The sequence below is a fragment of the Melospiza georgiana genome, chromosome Z (assembly GCF_028018845.1).
Source record: "Melospiza georgiana isolate bMelGeo1 chromosome Z, bMelGeo1.pri, whole genome shotgun sequence".
Taxonomy (NCBI): domain Eukaryota; kingdom Metazoa; phylum Chordata; class Aves; order Passeriformes; family Passerellidae; genus Melospiza; species Melospiza georgiana.
Genome location: NC_080465.1, coordinates 20,016,779 through 20,044,402, shown reverse-complemented (window position 1 = coordinate 20,044,402; position 27,624 = coordinate 20,016,779). Strand labels below are relative to the sequence as shown.

Genomic DNA, 27,624 nt, shown 5'->3' with positions numbered 1-27,624 from the left:
TTTTCTCCCGAATAAAGAACTGCGGTCCCAGCTGTATATTCTGTGCTGCCATGATCAATTTAATAGTAACTCTGTGAGCAATTCCTAGGTCATTAACACTACCCAAAATAGCAAAGACAACACTACACATTTGATATAAATTCACCTTTTCCAGCTAGCCATGCATATAGGCCAGGAATTTATGCGATCTAGCAAATATAGGAGTGGCTGTAATTTCCTGTATCTTGCATTTTTCAGGACAAATATTTGTTCTCCTTCTTGCCAGGCTGCTCTCACTGTATAACTATGCGAGAGAAAAAAATAAACAACCATAGACAAGAACTGAAATTGTGCCAGAAAAACTGAAAAGTGGAGGGGAATCATGGTGGTTCCAGCAGATGAAACTGATAATGATATCCAGAAAGCAAGCAGATGCTTTCCTAGGAGGGTCATGCAAGCAGTGCTAACAAGCAGTCCTGAAGTTTCAGAAGCATGGGATTCCAGATTGGTTTTGTTGCTTGTCAAATCTAGTTAAAATGCCCAAGAAACAACTAGGAATTCTTTCTGTTTCACAAACACACCATTCTGTTATTGATACTGAATTTCACCATTTCAAGAAATTCAGCTAAGAAAGCCACCTTGTGGAACCAAAGGAATTTACTATTTTTCTGCTATATAGAACAAAATATTCTTAAATCACTATGATGCAAGCTTTTTGGCAAAGCTGAAAGCAGAGAGGCAAGCCTTGTTAAAAATCTAAGTAAGCAACTCAAGGTAAAACCTGAGTCCATAAATTTTCTAAAGCTAAGTCTCGCAAAGATTTCTACCACAAAGAACCATTTTGTTAGGATGATGGAAACTGTTCTCCCATCACTGTAATGAGGTGATTACAATCCTATCCACACCAGAGTCATGGCATGAAGGAGTCTCAGCAATGTTTGCAATAATAAAGCTATATCCTATCTCTGTGTTACTGAAATATCTGCATCTTCTACTCACCGGGGCAAACAAATGGATAAGTACTCAGATAACCACACAGAAAGAGTGGTAGGCCAGAACTGTAAACCTGATTTCCCTCTAAATCCAAAACAGGGTCACAGGGTCACATTTTTTCCATGTCTGCATAGTCCATTTCATGAACCCAAATCTGCTTAAGCAACATCAGTAATTTTCGTAAGTGTAAAGAAAATGTCCTAGGGAAAGGACTGGTTATTTAAAAATTAATCATGAAGTAATACAAAAGAAACTAAAATAAAAGCAACATTGTGCTTTTTTCTCTGCTAAGCTTTTCTGAGATGCCTACTACGCTCTCACAACCTCCTCTGGATTCTAGTCTGCTTCCTGGGAAAGAAATACCTAATGGTGAAGGAAATACCCATCTTTCTGAGAGAAGTAAAAGCATATGGACAAACAGCACAGGCAATGATGAAACCTGAAGTGAAACTCTGAACTTCAGAAGTATTTTTTCATCTTCACAACAAGCGGCTACAATTTGAAAGAAAATCCTTGTCTCCTCAATCAGGTATCAGTACTATGTGCCCATCCAGCCCACCAGTTCTACTGAGAGTGGGGTAAGAAGCATTACTTACCGACCGTGACTGTTGTGCTTGGAAAGGAACAAATTGTCCTGGAGGAGGTAAGTGAGGAGGGTGGTGTGTAGAGAGATGAGGAGGATGCAAAAGGAATGGGTCACTAGAAATGAGGGGTGGAAATGCTGCATATGGGACAGGTAGGTGCTGGACTGAGCAGGCCTGAAGCATCTGAAATACAATGAAAACAATACATTTTTGTAGCACAAACATTACCTACACAATGTTCCATATTCTATGAATTCATTATGGAAAGATATAATTGTAACAGAACAGTTCTTTACCCTTGTTGAAAAAGCCTCCAAAATACACATAAATAAGATTTCATTCAAATACCCAAGGAACAGCGATTACTACAGAACAGGCTCTAGGAAGCTGCATAGTACAATATCTGCTAGGTGCTCATGGGGTTGCCAGAAGACTGGATTTTCCATACTCCAGGAGCAGACAAGCTCCCAAGTGATGAACAGATACAGCTATCCTAGTAATTTTATTTTCCCCTCATATCATCATCAAAACAACATGCCAAAGCAATGGTCTTATAAGCACTATAAGCTCTAGATGCAGATGAGGGAATCAGCTGTCAGACTGTGCCTAAAAACCTGTTGCCTCATATACTATGAATAATTCACATGTCTGCTTTCTTTTGCACTTTTGGGTGAATGCTATGCTCTGAAAGCAGCTCCCTAGTGACAGATACTACAGAAAATAGCTCTTTTTCTCTCCTCCTTCAAATACCTGACAAAAAAGCAACTTTCAGCATTAACGTTTGAACAATAAAATGCTGAAAGCACAGCAGGGAAAGAGGAATGTACTTTGTGGCATTGTTCAGTTTTACTTCCACCTTTATATATGGAGGAGCAAGGAACCTGCAATCTCCTTTTTGCTGCACTTTGAACTGTTATGAGAATGCCAGGCATTTCTTTTACACTTTTAACAATTACAACAACATTTAATTAAGATATTCATTATCAAATCTTGAAAAATCACCCAGTTTTGATCTCTCATTTTTTTTATTAGTCATATCACACAGCAAACATTTACATATTGACTCTAATAGCATAAAATGGTAAAAGGAATTAATTTAAAATTAGATTTCAGTAGCAGAGGTGAAACTATCATCTCAATTTGCTGTGATCATGACCAAACATAAACCTCCAAATGCACCAGAATACTAGTAGATTAATTTGATCCAACTACTATTTTTAATTTAAATGCTGACTATACTTTTCCCTCAGTTACTACATCATTTTTCTAAAAAATAAGTACCATAAACAAATGTTTCTATGCTTTTAATAACCTTTTTTTTTAAATTGAAAACTGTCCTCTGAAATAGCTGAAGATAAATTTGCAGGTAGAATATCTCAGAGTCTTCTTCAAAACATGAGATTCTTTGGGAAACACTGAAATACAATTCTACATGGTGGAGATTACCATAGCTCCTATACAGGTTTGCAAATGTTTGATTTGTGCTATGCCCATGTCACTTTTTAAAGCTAGAGCAAATGAGGTGACTCTAACTTCAAAGCAGAAAGAAATGAAAATTACCTTTTTATTCATTCAAGCTTTAGAAAACTTCTTCAGTTTGAACATATTGTAGAATGACCTGGGTTGGAAGGCACCTTAAAGATCATTTTGTTCCAAACCCCCTGCCATGGGCAGGGACACCGTTCATTAGACGCGGTTGCTCAGAGTTTCATCCAACCTGGCCTTGAACACTTTCAAGGATGCGGCATCCATAACTTTTCTGGACAACCTGTTCCAGTGCCATACCATCCTCACAGTAAAGAGCTTTTTTTTCCTGACATATAATTTAAACCTACTCTTTTTCAGTTTAAAGCCATTTTGCATCTTGTTCTGTCACTACATGCCTTTGTAAGAAGTCTTAGTCCACCATACCTTTAGGTTGCCTTCAAGTATCTGAATTAGGGTACCCCAAAGCCTTCTCTTTTCCAGGCTAAACAAACCAAATTCTTTCAGCCTTTCCCCACAGGAGAGGTGCCATCTTAGTGGCCCTCCTCTGGACCCACTCCAGCAGTTCCATGTCCTCCCTGTGCTGGGAGCCCAGAGCTGGATGCAGGTTCCAGGTGGGCTCTCCCCAGAGCAGAGCAGAGGGGCAGAATCCCCTCCCTGCCCTGCTGCCCACGCTGCTCTGGATGCAGCCCAGGACACGTTTGGCTCTCTGGGCTGGGAGTGCCCATGGCTGGCTCATGTCCAGCCTCTCACTCACCAGCACCCCCAAGTCCTTCTCACAGGGCTGCTCTCCATCTGCTCATGCCCAACCTGTGTTGGTACAATCCAGGTGCAGCACTTTGTGGTTGGCCTTGTTACACCCCATGAGATTTCATATAGGCCCATTTCTCAAGCTTGTCCATGTCCCTCTGGATGCCATCGTGGTCTCTGAAGAACTTTTAAAACTGATAAAGGTGTTTAATAAATGGCATTTGTTTATTTCATAGTGACACATGCAGTGAGATAGACAGATTTCCCAGTTTCCTTCAGTCACTATGAAATGACAAAAGGAAACTGGGAAATTCACAGATGTAGCTGGGAAGCAAAGTGACATGCTGGAGGGCACGTGCTACCTTGAGATGTATTTTTATAGGCTGGAAAAATTGGCTGACAGGAACTATTTAAAGTTCCAAGGTAAATGTGAAGTCTGGCACTGGACAAGAGTAACTCCATGGATCAGGACACTCTGAGACTAATTGGTTGCAGTCAGATTTGCAGCAAAAAAGTGAAGTTGTCGCGGACACATACATAATACCCATAGTGTTCTTACCCAAAAAGGCCTATGGCATGCATGGCTAAGAAAGCAACTGGTGAAACTAGTAGATTCTGCTCCTCCATTCAGAAACTGTAACATTTATCTCAATTCCTGGGCCCGGTTTTGGGCATGTCAGTGCCAAACACAATGACAACATGATGATCAGGTCTTGGTGAAAGTCATGATGACCAATGACTTGGAGAGAACTGCATAAAAGAGGTGGCAGAACTAGACTTGTTCTTCTTTAAAAAGAGAAAAGTAAGCCAATACCTTACCCCTGTGTGTAACTACTTCCTGAGAGTGGACAGGAAGAATCCAAGACCTCCCCAAGAAGCAAAGTGAAAGAGCACAAGACCAATGGGACCACGATGCAACAAAGAAAACTCAACCAGACATCCAAAGGAAGTTCTTCATTACAAGGACAGTCAAACACTGAAGCAGAAACTTACAGGTTCTGTGAAATCTCCATACTTGGAAGCCGGTACTGCAGCAGGTGACCACCAGACAACCTCCAGAGTCCTCTCTTAACTTAAAACTATTCCTCAATTTTATGCTTTAACAGAAGAAAGCATAAAGTCTGCCCACTGATGCTACAGAAACCTAACTGTTTATATTCATTTGTACTGGATCTATTCTCTCAATACACTTGATTAACTGTTGTACATTGAAAACAAAAACCAGAGCTTTACTCCTATATGTATTAAAAGGAAAACTGCATTGTTGAATTAGAAAACTTTTTATGAATTACACAGGTAATATATCTATTCAAAGCATAGGGTAAGATTATTAGTATGCGTTGGATGGATTTCCCTAATTTTCAGATTTTTCTCTGTTGTTTCTTAGGATATGTTCCATCTTTCCTTGCTGAATTTACTAAGAATTGTTCCAGTCTCTGGGTAGATACTTATTCTGAGATTGCTTTGTTCCACTACCATCACCACTAAACAGAAGAAAAAGCCTGTCTCTCATGCTGCCTCAGGGATATACATCAACTTATGTAACAGATTTTCACCAATTTGACAGGAAAGGAACTGATTCTCACAAATAATCTAGACTTGCCAGTATCATGCTGCAGACCTTGTTGTCTCTGATGGGGATAAATGGTACCTGGGCATGATAAACACAAACTACCCTTACTCTTCAATGGGCAGCCTAAAGAAATAGATGGGTCATATCAAGGGTTTTGTTTCAGTGCAACACAGGCTTACTCTTTCCACAGAAAGCACCACAGGAAAAGCAAAGTTACACACTGCTGGCAGAGACCAACATTATACCAACATCAAAAGTCTACACTAGACGCTGTATATTGTAGTGCATATGACATTTTAGATTTGTACTAGAAAAACAGACTGAAGCTGGTGTAGTTAGAGAGACCTACTTACTGGGGGAGGCACACTGCAAACTGGAAGGTGCTGGCCACTGAAAACCACTGAGCAACCTGGGACCTGCTGCGTGCTGCAGGCTGGAATGTGCTGGCCTGTGCAAAGTGGTATCCCATGTGGAGCCACAGTTGTCACTGTGTATGAAACAGGAACTGTGCCCTGATGGATCTGCAGCAAAAGGAAAAGAAAATGTATTTAATAACTTATTGTAAAGTCTTAACACTCTTGTACAGCACAATAAGACAAGCTTTTATTTACACATCAGAAAAATAATATATTCACAAAGGAAGTGTAATAGGAGGTGCATGGTTGTAATTTGTGTTCATTAAAATGTTTTAATCAATGGAATGTTATTTACTGATAAAATTCAGAATTTCTGGGCAAGAGGGAGCTCTCAGCTTAACATGTTAAAACTTCAGTGGCACCTCAGACACTCAGAAGCATGTCAGACCATTAAGCCTGCCTACCCTCCCTTCTCTCCCCAAGATAATTATGAAATTAACCTTCTTATGAAATAAGAAGGTGGTAACTCCACATAAAAAGCTAATCTACAAGCAGCTCAAGAATTCTCAGTTCTGAAGGGACTGATTCAGTACTAATTCAAGAGATTTGTATCTTTAAACAACAAAACAATTTTCCAGATTTTCTTTCTTCCTAAGAGACAACTCTCTTGATTCATTTTCAAGCCAGCATTTAAGCTAAATTCCTAACTTAACTAACAGAACAGCTAACTAGAAAGCTGAAAAGGAGAAGTTAACAAGACTAAGAGGCAGCAGACCCCAACTGTCCAGACTCATATTAGGAAACCACATAACCAAATTTTCTAACTAGTGGCAATCCGTAAAATTTAATCATCAAACCAAGATCCAAAGGTACTCTGCACCTAGAAACCACATGGGATGTTTGTTTGTTTGAAATTTTGTTGGATTCTTATAACACTGAACGATCTTTTAACATTTTCAATCTCTAATAAAACTGAAAAGGTTTAAGAGTCAGGAAGCACAGATTAATTGAAAGTAATTATTTCAAAGTACTCTCTTCCTTCATGATCAGGCAAAATAGAACCTTCTTATTTAAAACAGAACAAGAACAGCTCCTCATGAAGGTGAGAAGGAGCAAAGAGAGCTAAACTACCAAACTGGTAGTGTACAGTCAAATAAAGAAACCAAAATAGAACACAGATCACTGAACACAGGTTAAAATCTCAAACATCAATAATGACAGAAACCAGGTTCAGGAAAGACACTGTACGTGAACCAATTCTGGCTCTGCTATGAAAAGCTGGGCCTAAGTTCAATGCTATATGTGATCCTGGAATGTTTGTTGCTCATAATAATAATAAGGAAATGACTTCTCAAAATGTTCATGCCCCTGAATTGGAAAGTAGCACCATGGAAGACTTCAGTCAGTCTGGAAATACATCTAATCACAGATGGTGTTTGGCAGTGGAATGGAAAACTGTTCAGCCAGACTTGTAATGAGCTTACGACATAAAGCAAGAGCATTTTCAGACCTCCAGCAGAACTCCTAAAAATATAAGTTTGTGAGATGCTAGAATGGCACTGGCATCTATCTTTCACTTGGTCCCAAATGCAAATACTTCCCTGCTGAGAACTGCTCTGCACATAGAGTGTGACACACTAGCGCTATGCATCTGCACTGAATGCCAACCAGCTTTTAAGCACAGATGTTACAGCTGCATTCTGTGCGTGTGCAGCTCCCGATGTGGACATCTAGGATCTACTCGCAGCTATGCAGCAAGCAGTGTTCTTGTGCTAGGGCCTCTTAATTTAGTAGACAACAACAAAGGTTACCTCAACAGGATCACAGAACCATTTAGGCTGGAAAAGACCACTGAGCTCCTTAAGTCCAACCATTAACTCAGCACTGCCACCCCTAAATCATGTCTGTAATTGCCACACCTACATGTCTTTGAAATACCACCAGGCACGGTGACTCCACCACCTCCCTGGGAAGCCAGTGACCACCCTTTCAGTAATTTTTTGTAATATCCAGTCTACACTACCATTGTCCAACTTCCTCCTGTCCTGTCACTTGTTACTTGGGAAACCAATGCTAAGGTTACAACCTCCTTTCAGGTACTTTTAGAGATTGGTAAAGTCTTCCCAGAGCCTCCTTTTCTCTAGGGTAAACACACAGCTCCCTCAGCAACTCCTCATATGATCTGTGCTCCAGATCCTTCACCAGTTCCACTGCTCTTCCAAGGACATGCTCCATCAATGCAATGTCCCTATTGTAGTGAGAGGCCCAAAACCTCTTTTACAGGTTCTCAATTACAGAATTCTATACAAAGTGCTGTCACGGAGAGGAATTATTTACTTTCTGGACCAACTTGAATATAACTTTTTCATATAATTTAAGGAGGAGTTGATTAGGCTTGGAGAGCTGATTTAGTTATGCAACAAAACTATTGTGATTCCTGCTGCTACACAGACAACCAACTATAGGCATTGTAATTCTACCTCTAAATAATACATTCTAACCGTATTATTTTGTGACTCCTAAACTAAGGTGAAGCCTTTCATGTGAAATAGAATACATAATTAATAAGTATCACACTACATCTTTCTTGCAAGAAACTAAATACAAAAGCAAAATAACTGCATTTCAAAGGTTTGAGACAGAGACATAGAGAAATATGCCAATTTATGTACTGACAAAGTGTTAAGTATGAATTGTTAAGTATCAATCTTCTTTATTAAAAGTGTGAATGTTTGGAGTTTATTTTTTTCACTGCCTACTCCAATGCTTCATACACATAATATTCAACAAAAACCACCACTTTGTAAGAAGTCAAATAGAAATTAGTGCTCTGTGACTTTCATTGTCAACCATGAGACGAGATGATCTGGTGAGGAGAGGGATCTTGAAGATGGTGGGAAAACCCCCTAAAACCAAACACCACCTCTCGAACAGCCTTCTCATTGTGCTGTAAAAATTTTACCTGATCATGAATGTCAACCATCACTGCATTCTGCTGTGGTGGGTGAGCAGCTGGGTGCAACATACGAGGAGATACATTCGGTGGGCGAAAAGCTCGAGGCTCTTCTATTGCTTGCTGCTGTCCATAGGAGAGATGGTGATAGTTTTCATCCTGGCTAATAGAATTATGTCTAGACAAACGATCTCTCCTTGTTCTCTGACGTCGAACCGGAGGACTGGAAATGCATTAAAAAAATTAGAGGTTACGTAAATGACATAAATCCTTCTTACTAACTAAAACCTCAAGAGAATCAAATATCCAGGAATTTTTTGAACTGGAAAATTTTACTAGAACAAGTTTAGTAGATTGGAATAATTTTTTTTTGCTGACAGAACTTCTAGAATCCTTATAAATGACACTTTTTTCAGTATGGAAATGCTTAGCAAAGCATAACTTAGTGCTGTTAGGGAAACCAAGAGGAGAACTGCAATGCAAATATTACCTTATTAAAAAAATAACACTTGGATTGCCACAGTAGTACTCAAAAGTCAAGACAGCAATCTTCATGATATTCCCATGCCTTTATTCTATCTAAGTAAAAATCCTTCATTAAATGATCACAGATTTCCCCAGGGTCTATGTTTCAACCACACCACATATTGATTGCTTGCTTAGTGACAGCAGACAAAACAGTAGACTTCTTTGAAGAAACAAATTAATTTTTCAGCTCTCACATGTCCACTGCATAACTTGAGTGCATTCTAAAATTCTCTCCAGGAGGTCCCACAAAATTATGATCGTGGCATTGTTTCTTTTCCAGAGTGGAGAACTTCTGTAGACAGACTTAGACCACAGCACATACCTGTTAGAGCAACCGATCTACAGGTGTAGGATTTGATTATGTATTCTTATATAATTGTGCACAAGTTCTGAGTAGAGCTGCAACTATCTTGAGCTAAAAGTTCTAGAAATCAGAGACCACTGGCTCAGGTTCAGCACCCAGAAAATGATGCACACAGATATGATAAACTCACGATGAGAAGTTTTGAACAAGTCACTTCTCATTTATTTGGAAAGGGAAAGCACTGAGAGCACAAAATGATCTTGCAGTACTTTCAGCACAAGCCTTCCAATCTCCACCACACACTCAAGTTACAGGTCCCAGAAGCAATAGCATATTAAAGCCACATAGGGTGAAATGGTTTCCAATTTATGAAACAGGCTAAAGGACCTAAACTGCAGAGAAGAGACAAAAAGAATCTGTGACCCTTAGTAGAACATGTCCTCTCCAACTGCATGGAACAGAATTTCTGCTATTATGAAATAAAAATCATATCAACCTGCAACCTGTTGGCAAATCCCAGATACTTCTCAGGCTGAGTCCAACTTTTGTGCTGCATGAAACAGACACACTCGGGGAAAGTGAGACCACATCAACAGCTACCCAGATGCAACTGTAAGCACATGATACAATGTCTCAAGCCACTCTTTTCCTACCCTACCTCACAAAGATTTTTGACACTACTGCCTCTCTTAGAACTGAAACAAATGGTAATTCTCAACAGGTCAGGCAGAAGGCCTAAGGCCAGGCTGTAACACAGCAAAGAAAAAAACAAATTTTAAAATGCATAACCACCTTTATTTTTATAAACAACCATGGCAGAACATACAAACTGTTTTCTTCTAACCACTGAGAAACCTAAACTTTACTTCTTACTAGTGTATTTTAAATCCAGTTTTCTCTCCTGAAGTGTCTGCTGCATGCTGCATTGCTTTATTACTAATATGGTATAACTGCTACATTCTCCTTAGGTAAAACTGCATATATAATTTCTAATCATGGAACTAGTAATGCAGAAGATGTTCTACTGCTTGGAGTACTCAGTTGTTTTAAATTTGCTATATCCTGCTATGAAACAGAAATGGTCTGAATAATTTAACATAAAAATACCTATGTGAGGATTTTTCTTTGGAAAAGCTCCAAAAATAGAGAAAAGTTACAAAAGACAGCACAGCTGCTTCAGAAGAACAAAATTCTTTTAACTGCCACCAGCACTTAGACAAGGTGGCTTCTTAGACAAGGTAGTAGTTCTCATAAAACTAATCTTGCCTCTGTCTTAGTTAAAAGGCCTGGTTTTACTTTTCCATGAACCCAGAATTATGAAAAAGCCAACAAAGGCTGGCAAAAATTCTGGAGTATCTTTTAAAATTAATGAATATGTAGCATTCTCTGGAAAAAAGCAAAGCTGTATTTTTTTCCTGTGCAGAATTATAAATATACCATCCTTTCAGTCAGCAAAATTCAGAATATCTGGATACATGGCTTTATTAGCTTCTGAATTATTGGAAATTACTTCAGAATAATTGTCAAGACATGGGTCTAAACTATTAATAAACTTCAGTAATGAATTTGGGCTTGAAGTCTTTAAAAACAGCCACAAAAAATCCTCTGTTACTACATGCACACTATAAACATGGCAAATGCCCGGTTAAAACAAAGAGACAGGATGAAAATGGTGAAAAAGTTGCAGGAATTCCTACCCTCAGGTAAGAACAGCCATCAAAAGGTACCCATAACTGCAGAGTTAGTATGTGCAGAACTTAGTATTTGTAACAAGGGTAATTTCTTTGCAGTAAGACATTCTTGAATCCCTTTAGTTCAGAATTACATTCAAGACAAGGAGGAAAGGAAGCACAGATGAAAGGTAAGGCACAGCAATGGTACAGATACCCCCATTTCACAATGACTGATAAATTGGAATGGCCTTCTCTATTTCACACTGGCATGCATTATGCTCTTACATTCATAATTTATATGTACTATAAGTACAGATATTTAAGTATCTAGACAAGATATATAAGTATCTAGACAAAAATAATCTTTCTGCAAATTCACACCAGAAGGCTATCTTTATTAATGCAGTATTTGTTTGCTTACAACAAATCAGAATTAAAAACCACAACAAATCGGGGCACTCTTGTGTTAGGCACAGTACAAAATCGGTGTTACCAAGAGGAAAGGTCAAAATAGCAAGGTAGGTAATAAAAAAAAAAAATACAGGTAATAAAAATACCCAAGACAGATTGTCCTGATCAACAGGAGTCAACTGGTAGGATGAAGGAGTTAATGCTGATGATACTAGGGCAGTGATGTCCACACTAGACACACTTCAAAGGTTTTGCCTGCACTTGCCCTAGCCCGCTTCCTTGAGCTCAGTGACCATTTGCTGCTGGAGTTCACCTTTCATCTTATCTTAAACCTGAAAGCCTGCCAAACTCTGAAACCATTCTGCAATGAGAAGAGAAAACAAAGCAGGGACAACAAAAAAAATTGCTTCAAAAGCATAAGCATAACCTCACCTAAAGCATTAATAACAGAGGCACTCATAATGATCTTAAAGCTTTTGATCTATGAGAATGGCTATTAGTTCTGGTATGACTCCAGAGCACTCTTAAGACTCAGAAAGACTCCTGCAAAACAAGAAACATGTATGTATTGTTCTCCCTAAAAACGCTGGTTCTAGAAGAAACTAGGTGCACTGTTATTGTGGAACTGACCTGAAGCTAGCTCAAATGCAACACTGCACCCAAACTAAAAAATGAACTGACCCAAGTGCAGGGAAACAAAGTACTGATACATTCAGGTGTCTCTGATTAGAGCAAAATCTTGTGTTATTACCCAGGAGCAGGTGAGCTGGCTCTATAAAGAGTAATGTCTGTGTTCATAAAGCTGCAGCCAACCTAACAGTTCCTGTCAGACTGAAGATAAAAAGCCACAGGCTACTACTTCATTAGCACTTGACTGCATCTGAACAGCAAGACACTTGTCCTGTGCATATTCAGCCCTTACACATTTCTGCTCTTATCCTTCATCCCATGGTATATCCAAACTGTCTAGATTCTGCTGTCTAGCATTTAGCCAGACAACTAGACAGATAGTTAGTTAAGCACTGTTTAACTCTGCAGATGTTAATGAACACTGCAAAGAAATTTGTGTAAGCTGACTGGACACCAAACAAAAATGACTGAATACACATAAGTTAGGCATCTCAGCTCAAAACATTTGAGGTCAAGATCATTTTGTGGGCCAAATGCCCTTAACAGAGCATCCTTGTACCAAACTATATGAAAGGTCTGATCTTCTGTCTTCACAACAACCCTTTTAAGTTCACAATTTAATCTCTTTCCTAAGTCTGACAAGCTGCATTGAGAGCTGCACATTTTACATGCCACTGACTGAGGGTTTTCAAATTCATGAAGTTGAAGCAAAGATACAAAAATAGCATGCTGTAACCTCTCTCTTGCTGCAAAACTACTGGGTGACCATTGTTGACAAATTTTATTTGTGGAATCTGAAGAAAACTAGCTAAATAGATCTTAAGCCTAAATTTAATATTAATGAAAAAGGGCAGACACGTTTGGTTTTTTTTTTTAGTACAAACCAAGCAAAAACATTTCTTAGAAGCAAACAGAGACAGTGTGTTTTAGCTTGCATAAGGTGACTCAGTATATTTGAGGCAGAATGTGAGGCAATGAAAGCTTCTGTTTTGGATAATTTAACTAGAATAGCAAAAAAAAAAATCTGTGAGCTCATATTTTGCTAGAGTGTCATCCATCCAGGTCCCAGTTCCAATTTCTCTCTTCCATGACCACTAGAACTTATTCCAAAATCTCTGCTTTGAGAAGTTAATGAGCCACAAGCTAAAACCAACATGAAAATCTAATTACTACTACACGTGAATCACCCACCTCAGCAAACATGTGACACTATGCTAACCTTCTCATCTCCCCAGCTGGTGTGTCTAATCTTTATTTTGATTGGTTTTAAGTACAATAATAATTGTGACTGTAGTGAAAATGATGGTATTACACGAGTAATTCTTAACACCTTTAAAAGTACCCTGATGAGAAACATTTTTCCTTGCACTTTTCTACATTTTTTTTTACCTCAGCAGAGAGTAATAGAGAATTATGTTCATAATAAAAAATGTTTGGAGCACTCTTTTCCTCAAGCTGACTTTTCAGATAAGATGATGCACAAGCCTGAAATACTTCCAGTAGCCTTTTAGTCACAACTGCATTATATTACAGCTCAAAGGAAATGTTAGCATGTTTAACATGTGTAATCTAGTCAGTGTACCCAAAACACACTTTCCTTGAGCTAAACTCAGAAAGAATAAGAACTTTTTTCCCAAGCTACCCAGCTTGCTTACCTCCTCCTGTTTCGTGCAGGTGTGTTGCATCGTTCCCCTGAGAAGTGGTGTTGGTTGGGTCGAGCCAAAGGAGGTTGCCTGTTTGATGTCATCTCCCATGGTCGCATTGGTGATGATGGGGCTGGTGATGCTGCTGTGTAGTCAAAGACGGAATGGGAAAGGCGTTGTCGCTTGGGACTAGGACTGTCTTCACTCTACACCAGTGCAAAGAAAATAAAAACAAAACAAAAACAAAACCAACCTCCAGATGAGTGAATTGCAAACCATACTTGAGTATTACTTTGCACCTAGCATTACAAGTGACTCCTTGAAAATTGAAGACATCATGAAATTTAGCACCTACAAGCACTCATCTTCATATTTTGTTTATAAATGCTGATTTTTTTATGGTTCCCTAACCGCTAGAAAAATTAAATTCCAACATCCATGCAAAATCAAAACTCTACCAGAAAAGAGTAACATGAAGAAAGTAAACTATCATCTATTTTACATTCCTCCTGCAATAGCACTTACAGGCTACAGAAGCATGGGAAGATGTATAAACACACTTCACAGCAATGGAATCAGTACTAGTCAGTAAGCAGCTGGTATACAGAGCTTACTCTCTGCACTGGACCTCCTTCCTATCAGGTCTGTTCCTAGCTAATCTGACATTTGCTCTGTACTGCAGCCTATTTTACTTCTGCTAACTCAGCACAGAGATGCTTCATCCTTCTAGTTATTCCTGTAATCATAACCATTCATACACCTAACCTGAAAAAAAAATTATCAATCTCCAGTTAAAACTTAAATTTTAACTCCACAAGGCCTATTCCTTCATAGTGCCTGAAATTTCCAGGGCTGATGCGAAGGTCATTCACCTCCAAGCAATGTTTTCCCAGTTGGCTACGAACACAACTTCCACTGTGTGTCCATGCTATCGAACAGACAGAGCTGTCATTCTTTTCAGAAGCTCCCACCAATGCCTATGAAGCCAGCATAAAATGCAATAAACATCCCTCCCCTCCAACTCACTATTCTGCCAAAATTAAAATACATCATGCTGTTAATAGACACGACAACTGAAAATACAGAAAACTACACATCAAACTGCAGAGATCAGCAACTGAACAAAAAACTAAAACCACATGAACTACCAGTGGAACTACCCTTGAGTCCAAGCATCACATGAACTTCTCTGTCAGAATTCCTAGTGCAAGCAAACTTCTAGTATTTAGTTGGCCTCTAGCTTGTCCAGTCACTCCACCACTTCTGTTTTAGTCCATCACTGCACTATTTCAATCACATCTGCATGTAATTGCAGATAGCTGAAGCAGAGAAAACAACTTGCCTGCAATGGCTTTGTGTTCCAGAACTGCCCCCTCGCCCTAGATTGTTAGAGGCCTCACTTCACACTTATCTGCAGACTGGATTCTGGACCTCTCCTGCCTCTTAGCTTTACAGGAGCATTTTGTTTTCTGAACAGTATTTAGTTGCTTCTTGGTAGGTTTCCATCAACATACAGTTTGTACTCCAGCATTCTTTGCAGTGCAAGGACACTCCTTTAAGAATGAGAAGTTTTGTTCAAGTGTTCAAGAGACAAAAGGTATTTTTCCTCTCTTTGACTTGTGGCCATTTTTTACAAAATTTTAGAGTTTTTCAGTCTCTTGTCTTCAAATACTTTAACACAGATTGTAGTTTTTCCCTACTGTATCTTATCTAAAACAGTCATCTTCCTTAGAGAACTATCCAGATAACCCATGCATCTGCTTGTTGCTCAATCTCTTTTGAACTCCTTAACCAACTGCACTTCAATTTTTTAGAGAAAAGTAGGTTAAAAGGCAGGTATGCACCTCATAGTTCATGACAGTAGATGTCCAGGTAAAGGGTGACTCTTCCAGAAGGTTGCTAGCCCTGAGCTGCTCAACACCAAAAAAAAATACAACTGGAAGACATACCCAGTAAGTGCCTTGAGAGCATGGCTTCTGTGAAAACACATATTTTATCAGATTTCAGAGAACACTGCCAAAGGACAAATCTTACAGCAACTGTGCTACAAGAGTGAGAGAAGGATGATTTGTGGTCCAACTTCTTCACCATGATGACTAAGTCTATTCAAAGAGAAAGACAGGTAATAAAAGTGCTGGTAAATTAGGTATGCTGGGATTTTGTGAGTGCAGAAGAAAATGGCAAATGGAGGAAGAAAAAAAAGTGGATTTAGTGAAGGTGGCAGAAAACAAAATCTTGAAAGAATACAATAACCACTTCTATCCTAATACAATCTATACCTGCCGCTGGCTGGGGATCTCCCACTGGTACTGCCCTAATTTAAATGTGACACCCTTCCCAAGCATTAACACTAATATACCCTGCCCCACAGAAAGACGGCTCCTCTATTATTATTTTTTTTTCCTTTTGCATCACGAGTGCACCACTCCAAACACTGTGGAGATGTAAACTGCTAAGCAGCTGCCTTCATCACCACTCCAGATTACTAACGCTCACAGATATTTCAAACTCTCTAAGTGCTAACTGCCCTCTGCAGTAAGCAACAGTAATTTTACTCAAAATTGTTTCCCATTCGAATGAAAATAAAGGTAAAACAATTTTTTGGAACCACATGTACAGAGATTTAAAATGTAATTGTGTCTTTTTCTGTACTGAAAAAGAAGTAACCTAAAGCTAAGCTCAACTTATTTGCAAACAGATTCTATAAAAACTGCAATATAGACCTAATTAATTGAAGATCCCATGTTTTGTCTTAGTTTTCATAAGAAACCAATTCTCATGTGGTAATTGTATCAATACTAGCATGTACAAAAGTACAAGGAGCTAATAAAAGACACAAATCCTGTATAATTTTGTTTTCATATTATTTTCAATCAGCGTGTGGAATAACTATATATTGACAGTATTTTAGACAGTTGTTTGAGCTTACCTTATTATTATTCGCCACTAAGTTTAGTAGTTTATTTGTGGAATATACGACACTTTCCAAAATGACAAGTCTCCAAATCCCAAATGGCTCTTATTGTTTTTTGTTCGTACTCAAAATATTTTCTGGCACTATTCTTAATTTTTTCAACCATACAGTATACAGGGTCCAACATGCAACAAGAACAGACTGATGGCAGTTATCAAGAACATTCTACCTAGCATTTAACTAACAACATAAACTCACTACCCTTCTTTAAAATACACTGAACCAAAAGAGCATGAAGAACAGGAATATAGATTACTTCATATTTAAAGAAAGCAGTACCAGGACAAAGTCATCAGACTTTTACTAGTAAAAGTAGCAGCATGCTACTATTTGTAGCATATGTGACTTTTACTAGTAAAAGAAGCAGCAAGACCACTAAAATACACAATCCCATCCCTAAAAGTGGGCATTCCACTGACATTCCCAAAAGATATCATTTCACTGACATACGGAGTATAGTTGTCTCATACTCATCTGTGCACCCCATAAACTATCATTACTGTAATGGTAATAAAGGTGAATACAGAGTTTGCCTGTTTGTAAAACACTGTTTAAAAGTGTTCGTTCTGTTTCTGTATAGGTTTGTTGCAGTTATGTTTTATCTGAAAGCTTTTCCATTTTATTTGGGGAAAAACAAGGTATTTTCACCAAGGCAACACCCTTTGAGGTGTGTTTTTGCCACTGTCCTTTTCCAGTAAAATTATAAATACTGCAGCCACACACTGATTATTAACCATCACAGAATGGAATTATTAGCAAAGCCATTACTGCAAATATCTGAAAATCATTTTCCTCTCCAACTCCTATATATTTCCACTTACTGGTCCTGCAAAATACAAGAAACTAGTCCATACCCTCCATCTCAAATTCAGAGAATAAAGTACATCTATCCTGTAGCCCACAAAAAAACCTGTATTTTAAAAGCAAACTAATACTTCAGGAATATTCTCATGCATAGCCCATAGAAGGCTTTACATAAGGATAATCTGATCGGCATGCCCTATAAAACCCTACCACAGGCTGACCAGGAATCATCAGCTGCATGTTTCCTCTTCATGACTGCATACTGAAAAGGAAAGTATTTTTCCCCATGACACTGAAGCCCTAAGTTTGAGCTTTAATATTTTTCAGATTCTGTGCTGCCTAGGTGTGTAGTTCTGAGCTTCATATCAAGTGTTGGCAAGCTCTCTTCACAGAGTAGGTAGACAAAACAATTCTTTTTCTAGCTTGGGACCAAGGACAACCATTAACAAGTTTATGCCCAAGAGCATAAACAAGGGTGAACTGTAGAGAGAAAACAAGAAGAATGGGACTTCATAATCTGAAGGTGTAATTGGGCAATTAACCCCAATATGCAAACAGATCAAAATTTAAGGAAGTATGGGACCTTGTAACTGGTCATCCGTTTGGTGATCAGTCTGGGTTTATCTTGGTGTAGCCCTGGCCAGGCTCTTACACTGCCCAAGGTGTATTCTTTTCAACTTTTAACATACACCTACTTTATTCTTTAACTCTGTCTAGCCTCTGTTCTAGGTCAGCTTTCTCAAGGCATCAATACAAGTTGGTAAACATCAACATTTATAAGCATTTTCAAATTTAACTACAGTAAACTGAGTATTCTGCATATCCTATCTGCTCCAACAATTCTAACAACTGTAATATGAATACATTTCAACACTTCGGTTAGTCTGATGGTACCTACAGTAACAGTAAGTTCTTGGGCTGAACAGACAGTTACATCCAAATGCAGTGGCTTGTTCATAATCCAAGACCAAACTAATCCTAAGTACATTTTTTGGCCAAGGTCGAATAAGCTCTGCCCACAACCCTAAAACCAAGGCAAGGGAAATCACTTATGTGACAGATGAAGCCATTTCAGGCCAGATGGCTTTGTAAGCATTACTGTCTTCCATCTCTTCCACAGAAACAAGAAGCTGCAGAAGCTTAACTTTGGTGTGGCATTACAACGCAGAGTTTACAAGCTCACGCAACTCCCCTGTAGCTGTCACTATAGATACAAATTCTGTAGGAAACCAACAAAATAATTCAGATAGCTACAGCCCCTCCAGCTCCTGCCACCAAGAACCTCACTCACTTCTACCACGGGCAATGCAGACCTGGCTGTTGCCAACATCTCCAGAGGGACTCCAGCTGCTGGCCTAGTTTCTACTCAAGCTGGTCTCACCTAGCCCCTGCAGCACTCACACACATGGTACAGAAAGTGAAATTACACAGAGAGGCAGTTAAGAAGAGATCTAATAAAACAGGACAGACTGCAGAGATCAGGCACAGGGCTCAGCCAAACAACAGTAAAGACTAGCCACAGTTCATCTGTATCGGCCCTTTTTCTGTCTGGCCTCATTTTGTCCCTTTTCCAACTCCCTTCCCTTGCAAATCACCTTTTCAGATGGCATAGTCTCACTGACCTGCCCCAGTATCCTAGATTCTCAGGTTTGCATCCTGATAAATCACAGAATCCTTGTTTGTGCACACATTTCCGATAGCTCATCATCAGTTACTGTGACAGACCAGGTTTTGTTTCTTATGTTTGTCTCCATTAAGTTTGCTTGGCAGGTTTGTGACTCTCTCCATAAGCTGTTTATGACTCTCTCCTTTCTCTCATAGTGCCATGCAATGAGGTCTACAATCAAATAATCTCACTGAATTAAACATGGCTACATTCCACATACCCTCTTCAATAAGTGACTGATCAGGTTTGGTCCTTTTATCTACCTCCCTTATTTTTTGGTTCAAGAGATTTGTGCCTAAAAACGTTCCTATTTATTACTCCTTTTTTTTTATCCCCTTATGGCATTCAAATGTTCCTTGACCAGACACAACTTACACGAGCTGATGGGTCTTCTCCTTCCATGTTTCCTTACAGACCACAAAACTCTTTCACGAACAATACAGAGCACAACTGTAATCACTTGGTCAGTCCAGGAAGAGTGAAATAAAGATTACTTCTGAAAACAGTAAAACTAAGAATATTGGAATAAACAACAGCCCTTCACCCTCGCCCTAAACAGGAATATTTAATGAGAATCAAAGGGTTGGTGTAGGGGACAAGATTAATTTGTTATGGTAAATCAGGAAAGTTTGTCTCTTCCATCCAGGTATGCAAAGTCCAAAGGACATTTTATCTTTTTGCCATGATAACCCAGGATAGTTTACACACCCCCATCTGTATGTACTTCAATACACAACAGATGCCAGCTGCAGATCTTGGAATTCAGAGAGCAGCACCTGCACTCATCAGCCAGGTCCCTAATGAGCAAAACAGGACACTGCATATTCATGGTGTACTAATAAGCACAGGTTTTATCATCCTTCCCTGCTGTGCTTTCCCTTGAGCTTCACTCCAAATCAGGTTCCCATTCGATGAGCAGTGGTGTCCCAGGGCTTCCACAGTGGTGACTCAGCTTTCATGAAAGCCAAAGCTTTCACATGCTTATTGTCCTGCCTTATTCCTGAAGGATCCACATCTACATTTTGTATAACAGTGAGGGGGGGAAAAAAAGAATAGGATGAAAAAGTGGCATCTTATTAACTTGTAAGCTGGCAGATGAAAAACTCTTGCGGATCATGAAGTTTGACATTACCTTTTAATATATTCTTAAAATTCTAGCTTTAAATAAAACCAGAAAGGAGCAACTATAAGAAGCAACGGTGGGGCAGGAAATTAAAAGCCCTGTGCCACAAAACTGGCAAAAATTAACAGATTTTATGAAAAAGTGGACTACTTCCAAGCCTAACTGGTGTGCTTTTTTCAAGACAAAATAAACAAGGATTATCCAGTTCGACTCAAAGCTGCACGACAAAGGACCAGTCCGCGTATGAAGATTTGCCGGCAGAATCATACTGTGATGACACACGTCTTTCACTGGCAAAAGCTCTTTAGAGGAACTTCAGCCGACAAAATAAACACCAGGAATAAGAATCTTCTGCTAGTATAATTGGATTTGCCCAAAGTATTTTGCTGGCTTAGCTGCATTGGCCAACACAGTGATATTTTTCATTCTGGCAACTGCGTGCCAGTCCAATTAGAGCATGTAACACTGCTCGTTCAACTTCTGCAGGGTAGCGAGCATTCAGAACCCTTGCTTCAACTCACCACCATTCACATAACCATTATATCTCTTTTCATGAATAAGAGAACATCTGAACAGATACAGTGACCTCTCCAGTAAGAAATGCAAACTGTTACAGCTGTTGATGATGAGAACAATCTTGGTATAACACAGTCATGAAGTCAAGGTAAATGGGTACATGGTGAGAAAATAAAAATTCTAATATTGATGTCCATGCATCTAATACTGACACCCTGCATCTGCCAAGCACTAGACAGAAATCCTAGCATGTAAAAAATGCTTCATGTGTTCGGGTTTTTTTAATAATTCAAATTTTACCTAAAAACCTCATTATAAGTAATATTCAGAGCATTTTTTTTTTCTAGTCAAGCTTTTATTTCAGAGTTGTGACCAGGATAAAACTTGGAAACTTGATTGACTGGGTACATGCTAGACAACTTCCTGATGAAAGATCAGTAAGGGAAATCTGAATCTGGTCTAATAAAAAGTTGGCAAAGAAATGCAGACCTTCCCAAATCTGCAAACGGTTTCAATAAAAGCAGGTGACTGATAGGAAGGCCAAAATGAGCCAACTCTTGCAAAAGTCCTAAGGGACAGCATCTGGAGGACTGTGTGCAGTTCTGGGCTCCCCACCACAAGAGAAACACTGACATACTGGAGACTCCACTAAAGGGTCAAAGAGATGATGAAGCGCCTAGAGCACCCTTTGTGCAAAAAAAAGGCTGAGACAGCCTTGGACTGACTGATGAGCTTAGAAAAGAGAAGGCTCAGGGCTACCTCATCAGAGAGACATCGCAGGCTCCATGCGAACATGAGTAACTTGACTGAGCACCAGCACAGGTTTCATGGAGGCTGTGGAGCCTCTCTCCCTGGTCCTCGGCACTTAGCTCTACCTAAACCTGTTTCAGTAGAAGAGCTCGACCAGATGACCTCCAGAAGTCCCTTCCAACTCCAGCTGCTGTGATTCGGCAGATGCTAAACCAAAGGCTTTTGGAAGCCTTTTTCCTGTGAAAGAAGCAAAGTGCAACTCATGTGGGACTTCAGGGTACTTCAAGATGTACCCTTGAGGTGTGAAGTATTCCTGTATCTACAGTTCCCCACTGAACACTAGATACATGTGCGTATTCACAAAGGAAGATAATTTCTTTCTGCACTTCAGAACTTTTTTCTTAATTTTTTTGTCTTAATTCTCACACTCTCAAGAATTAAGAAAATGAATCTGTAACTAGCACTTGGGATGAAAATTCCACAGAGAACAAAAAACACTAAGCATGACACTGTTTCCTATAGCCACAGCAAAATCTAAAAAAAAAAAAAAAAAAAAAAAAGGCAATTAAAAAACTTCATGCTCCTGGTGATATTTCTGTTGATTTATGAAGAAAGTACATCAATTTGGACAGAACGGTGCTTAGCAAGGCACATCATTCTGAAATGAAGCCTACAATATTTTCTTTAACTTGCTTCTGAGTATGTGGTAAGAAGAAAACTAGCCACTACACCTTAAAATGGAAACCCAAGTTCAATAGCCATGTGTCAGGCTGCTGGTACAAAATCTTCTGTAGCAGTTTTATATATATATATATCAGGTTTCTAAGTAATTTTTCTGAATTAAAGAGCCCTTCTGAGAGTGGAACAGCAGAACTTTCCACAATATTTAGTAAAAGGAACACAATTTGTGAAACAAGAGCAACATTACCAGATGCGGTAAAAAGAAGTGCAAGTTCATCTCTTTTTCTTTGTCTTTCAAGGCTATGATGGTATGTATAAATTATAGCTGTAACAACTGTACCAAGAACATGCCTCAGTAATCTTTCTGGCCATCCATAATTCATTTCTGGCTAACAAGATTAATTCATTATTTACTGACAGTGGGCACAAAAGCCAATTTGTTCTTCAGCAATCAGAACTGACAAGGAATACTTCATGCAAAGTTTATCTGTGAAGATCTGAGGCATGCAATAGCAAACCACATAGCAATCTACAGAACTGTTTCAAAAAAAAAAACAAAAAAACAGGTGACTGAAAGAAAGGCCAAAATGAGATAATTCTTGCAAAAGTCCTAGGAGATAGCATCTGGAGTACTGTGCGCAGTTCTGGGCTCCTACTAAAAAAAAAAGAAACACTGACACACAGGACAGCCAATAAAGACTTGCTTTACTTATGGTCAAAACACCATTAATAAGCTGCATTTTTGATTTGTTGCTTATTCTACATCAGACTGACACTTCTGTGTTTTTCCAGTGTTTTCTCCATTTTTTCTCTGAAATGCATTTCTCACTTAAGCGAGTATTTAGGATATACAAAAATCAACATTAAGAGATAACTACATCTGAACTGCTGAAGTTTCACACAGTAAGTACTTGAAACAGCCCTAAGAATTTGATTATTAGATACCAAATTTTCATTCCAAACACTGGAATATTACTTTGCTGCACATGAATTTAAAACACATAAAGGCATTAGAAAAATGTAAAAATATTAGCATCATATTTAGCACTACAGAACTAAACAGCATTAAAAAAAAGTGTTTTAATATGACGACATGTTTCTCATATTCAAGCTCTCTAGCTCATACAAAATGGACAGTAAAACCCATATATCACAACTGTAGCACCTCCTTTTCTAACAGTGAAGCAGGTTTAAGGAATGAGGCAGCACATAACCATCTCAAAGATCTTCAAATATTAAATTTAATTAGTATTTGTAACTGCTTGCAGTACTTGCTGCATGCAAACAATCCTTTGAAATATGAAAAGGTTTTGCAATCATCTTTTGCAGGAATGAATCAAAGCACTTTAAATGCTCCAAACTCACAAATATGTTAGCAAGTACTTATTTTTGTATCACATCATTGTATTTCTTCTGAATGGGAATCTTTAACTCTCAATCCAAAAATACCAACCAAATGTCAATATGGGAGGAAACCTCAGCTACACCTCCCTATTTTATAAAATCCAATTGCTGGAAGAATATTAAGTTTACCTTAAAATCTCAATTTATGGTTGCAGTTTTCAACTTAGTCAGTGATACGTGTGATAGAAAATGGAAAAAAAAATTGTGCTATTTCTGCAGATGTTCCGTGCAATTAGTATGTACTATGATAGCAAACATTTCAAGCTTTCTTAAAACTGAAAATTGAAAGAGTTATGTAACAAACAGTACTAGTATCCAAAAAGACTTTAAAAAAATATTTTCCATTGATAATTTCTATCAGTCAATCTCCAAAATGCCTACTAAGATCTGAGGTAAAGTGTCCATGTTTTGACATCTGCACCATCTTACACAATACAGAAAGTGTTATTTCAGGTGATGATGTTAAAAGCTTTCTCTGGGCCTCCACAGAGTCCTGATCCACTCTTTCATATGTAAGCAGAAGACAAATTTTATACTACAGAATTACACATCATTATCATCATCATCACTATCATTTTCCTATATATAAAGCTGAAACACATAAAACTTTGCACATGTACCATTAAAATGTATTCATTGCTGTAAAATAATTTCTTTAAATGTCATAAAATGTGCTGAAATTGACATACTTAAAATAAATGCCAGGGCAAGAGTGAAGTGGGGAAATCAAGACAAGGTGCTCAGGTATAGGCACATCTGAAAGAGATCACCTTTTCAATTTTAAACATAATTCTGCTCTTCCTGCTTTGAAGGGACCAGGGATCTGAAGAGAATCTGGCTCAAAATTGCTTAATAGCCAAGACTACTCTACACATAGTTTGCATATTCAGTGTGTATTCACTAATGATTTTGCAATTTAGACATGTGAAATTAACAATACAGGTATCTCAGTGGAGACAGGTTAATTAGGACATTCATTACAAGTTAAAAAACCAAAATCATACTCTTTCCACTTTTAAGATTTTTCCCTATATTAAACTACAGATATATAGATGCACACTGGTATGCACACACATATATGAAACACAGCATAAGTAAATGGACAAGCTATCACTTGAGCACTGAAGACCGACATCTTTTATTTGTTTTAATGGATGTTATGCTGACCATATTTGTTGACATAGTATCAAAAGAAGAACATCCAAACATTTACACCAATGGAAACATTACTCACACTACTATAACTGACATTTGCAATAGGCACAAGGATCAGTCAGCATTTGAAATCTGTTCCTAGTGAGAGGACTAATGGCATAATAACTCAACCTCTATTGCGACAACACATATTTACACTTGCCTGCCTTCACTGTTGCTTGTCATCACAATACTGACCTGCATTACAGGAAGATGGAAGTATCTGGTCAGCACACCATACTGTTAAAAATTTCTGTGCGTAATGTAGTTTACGTGTTCTCAGTTCATACCACAATTTTCTCTCTACGTTGCTTCAGTCTCTCTCTACTGTTAGAAATTTGAAGCCCCAACAAATACTCTTCATCTGTTTTAGAAACTACACAATGAATCCACAAAAACCTACCTACCTAATCAGTACAACCAAACTGTCACGTTAACAACAGAATGCTCTTCAATATACTCACACTGGTATTAGCGGGCAAAAAAAATCAAAAAACCAAGAGAAGCAATTCTTAAAGGATACAGCTTAAAAGAGTTGTATTTAAACACAGGCTTGAAAATTCAAAGGTCAAGATACTTAATTCTAAGAATAAGGCATGCTAAGTTCAACCTTCCTCAAATTCCTTTCTCTATGGGGAGATGCCAGTGAGCAAGGGAGAAAACACATCCCAAATGGCACAAAGCACAACTACAACCCTTGTCCTTAACGGTCACAGCAACCTCCAACACCAAACCTCTCACCCTGTGCATCAGTTCTGTCCTTCTACTTATGATGCTTAATTTATTATTTCCTTATTCTATAGAAATTTACACACAAAAGCAAATTTTCAAAGGTGAAATAAATACCAAGGCTTAACTCTGCCCCTCACACAGTTTAGGACAAGTAAACTCTTCATCACCTATGGCTGGACACAGCAGGTCACCAAGCACAATGTGATAATATTTTGTTAAACTTTTTTAAAAAAATAATTTATTTACACTACAGAATGTTGATACACAGCAGAAATAGCCTCAATAACAGCACAGTCTAGGACTCCAGGTCATGGCAGCTCATGACTTACAGAGATGTCCTCTTTCCTTGGTAAAGAACAGGCTGAATGGCCCAGCCTAGAAAATCGTGGTGAATGGAATTAAATCCAGCTGGTGTCTGGTGACAAGTGGTGTTCCACAGGACTCAGTACTGGGGCCAGACCTGCATGACATCTCTATCAACAGACTGGACAAGGCGATCAAATGACTCCTCAGTGAGTTTGCAGAGGACATCAAGTTGGGCAGAAGTTGACCTGCTGTAGGGTAAGAAGGCTCTGCGGATGTATCTGGACAGGATGTACCAAAGGTCAAAGGATGCACTGAGGTCAAAGTTCACAAGGTCAAGTGGTGGGTCCTGCCATTGCATCACAACAACCCCATGCAGTTCCTAAGGCTGGGACAGCGTCTGGAAAGTGCCCAGCAAAAAGGATCTGGGGCTGCTGGCTGACAAACACTGAACACAAGCCAGGAGTGTGCCCAGGTGGCCAAGAAAGCCAGTGGCACCTGGCCTGTGTCATCAATAGTGTGGCCAGCAGGACTTGGCACTGGTGAGGGCACATCTCGAGTGCTGTGTCCAGTTCTGGGCCCCTCACAACAAGAGGGTTCCAGCACTGAGGTGCTGGAACGTGGTGGGTCTGGAGCAGAAGTCTTATGAGGAGCGGCTGAAGAGGCTGGGGTTGTTTAACCCGGAGGAAAGGAGACTCAGAGGAGACCTTGTCTCTCTCCACAGCTACCTGAAAAAACAGGCAGCAGCAAGGTGGCAGTTGATCTGTTTTCCAAGTGACAAGAAGAAATGACCTCAGCTTGCAACAGAAATGGCTTAAATCAGGTATTAGGAAAATTTTCCTCACAAAAAGGATTGTCAAGCATTGGAACAAGCAAGGGAAGCAGTTGAGTCACCATCTCTGGAGGCAATAAAAAGACATAGGGAGGTCATTTAGTGCTAGACTTGACAGTACAAGGTTAATGGCTGGACTTGATCATCTATCTTATGGGTCCTTTTCAATCTAAAGGATTCTTTTACTCTTTTCAAAGCTCATCCGATTTAGACAATGTGCTACATAATAGAGTCTACTTGATTTAAATACATACACATAATTTAGTTTTTATTAACAGCTTGGATAAATTAGTAAGACTTGCTTTAAAAAGCTTAGGGGGAAAAAAACGTTCTTCTCTAGAGCTCCGATTTACACACACCTTTTACCCTTAGTAGCTTGCAGAATTTCCTTTTTTACATGTGTCAGACCCAGTAAAGGCCCTGTAAACATATTAACTACTGCAGCAGTGGCTGGTTCCTCTGCCCCTGCAAAACACACATGTTGGGAGGCTGTCATCAAACAGGTCATGTAATGGGCAAAGAATTCACTCCTCAATATAAGCAACAAATTATTTGAGATGACAAAACCAAGAAAGAATTGGCATTTTCTGCTAAGTTAACAAGGAACACAGGAGGAAACACTGCAGATTCTCAACTTCAAAAAACAGCTCCTACTTGTGCAGATATTTCCATTTACTTTTGAAAACAAGATTATTCTCATATGAAGTCAAAGGAAGGTCAATAAAAAACAAACCACGATACACATTAGATGATAGGCAAAGGAACATCAGCCTTGCTCCCCAA

General features: G+C 38.9%; 1 protein-coding gene across 2 annotated transcripts in view; it reads right to left on the bottom strand.

The window, feature by feature from the left end:
• The window catches only part of RNF38 (ring finger protein 38), a 106,869-nt gene that overhangs the window by 12,455 nt on the left and 66,790 nt on the right, over nucleotides 1-27,624 (bottom strand). For both annotated transcript variants that reach the window (XM_058044313.1, XM_058044314.1), the window contains 4 exons: nucleotides 13,875-14,068; nucleotides 8,683-8,896; nucleotides 5,718-5,885; nucleotides 1,569-1,739 (listed from right to left, as the gene is read on the bottom strand). In XM_058044313.1, the coding sequence (XP_057900296.1) occupies nucleotides 1,569-1,739; nucleotides 5,718-5,885; nucleotides 8,683-8,896; nucleotides 13,875-14,068 (747 nt within the window). The remainder of the gene's footprint in view (nucleotides 1-1,568; nucleotides 1,740-5,717; nucleotides 5,886-8,682; nucleotides 8,897-13,874; nucleotides 14,069-27,624) is intronic.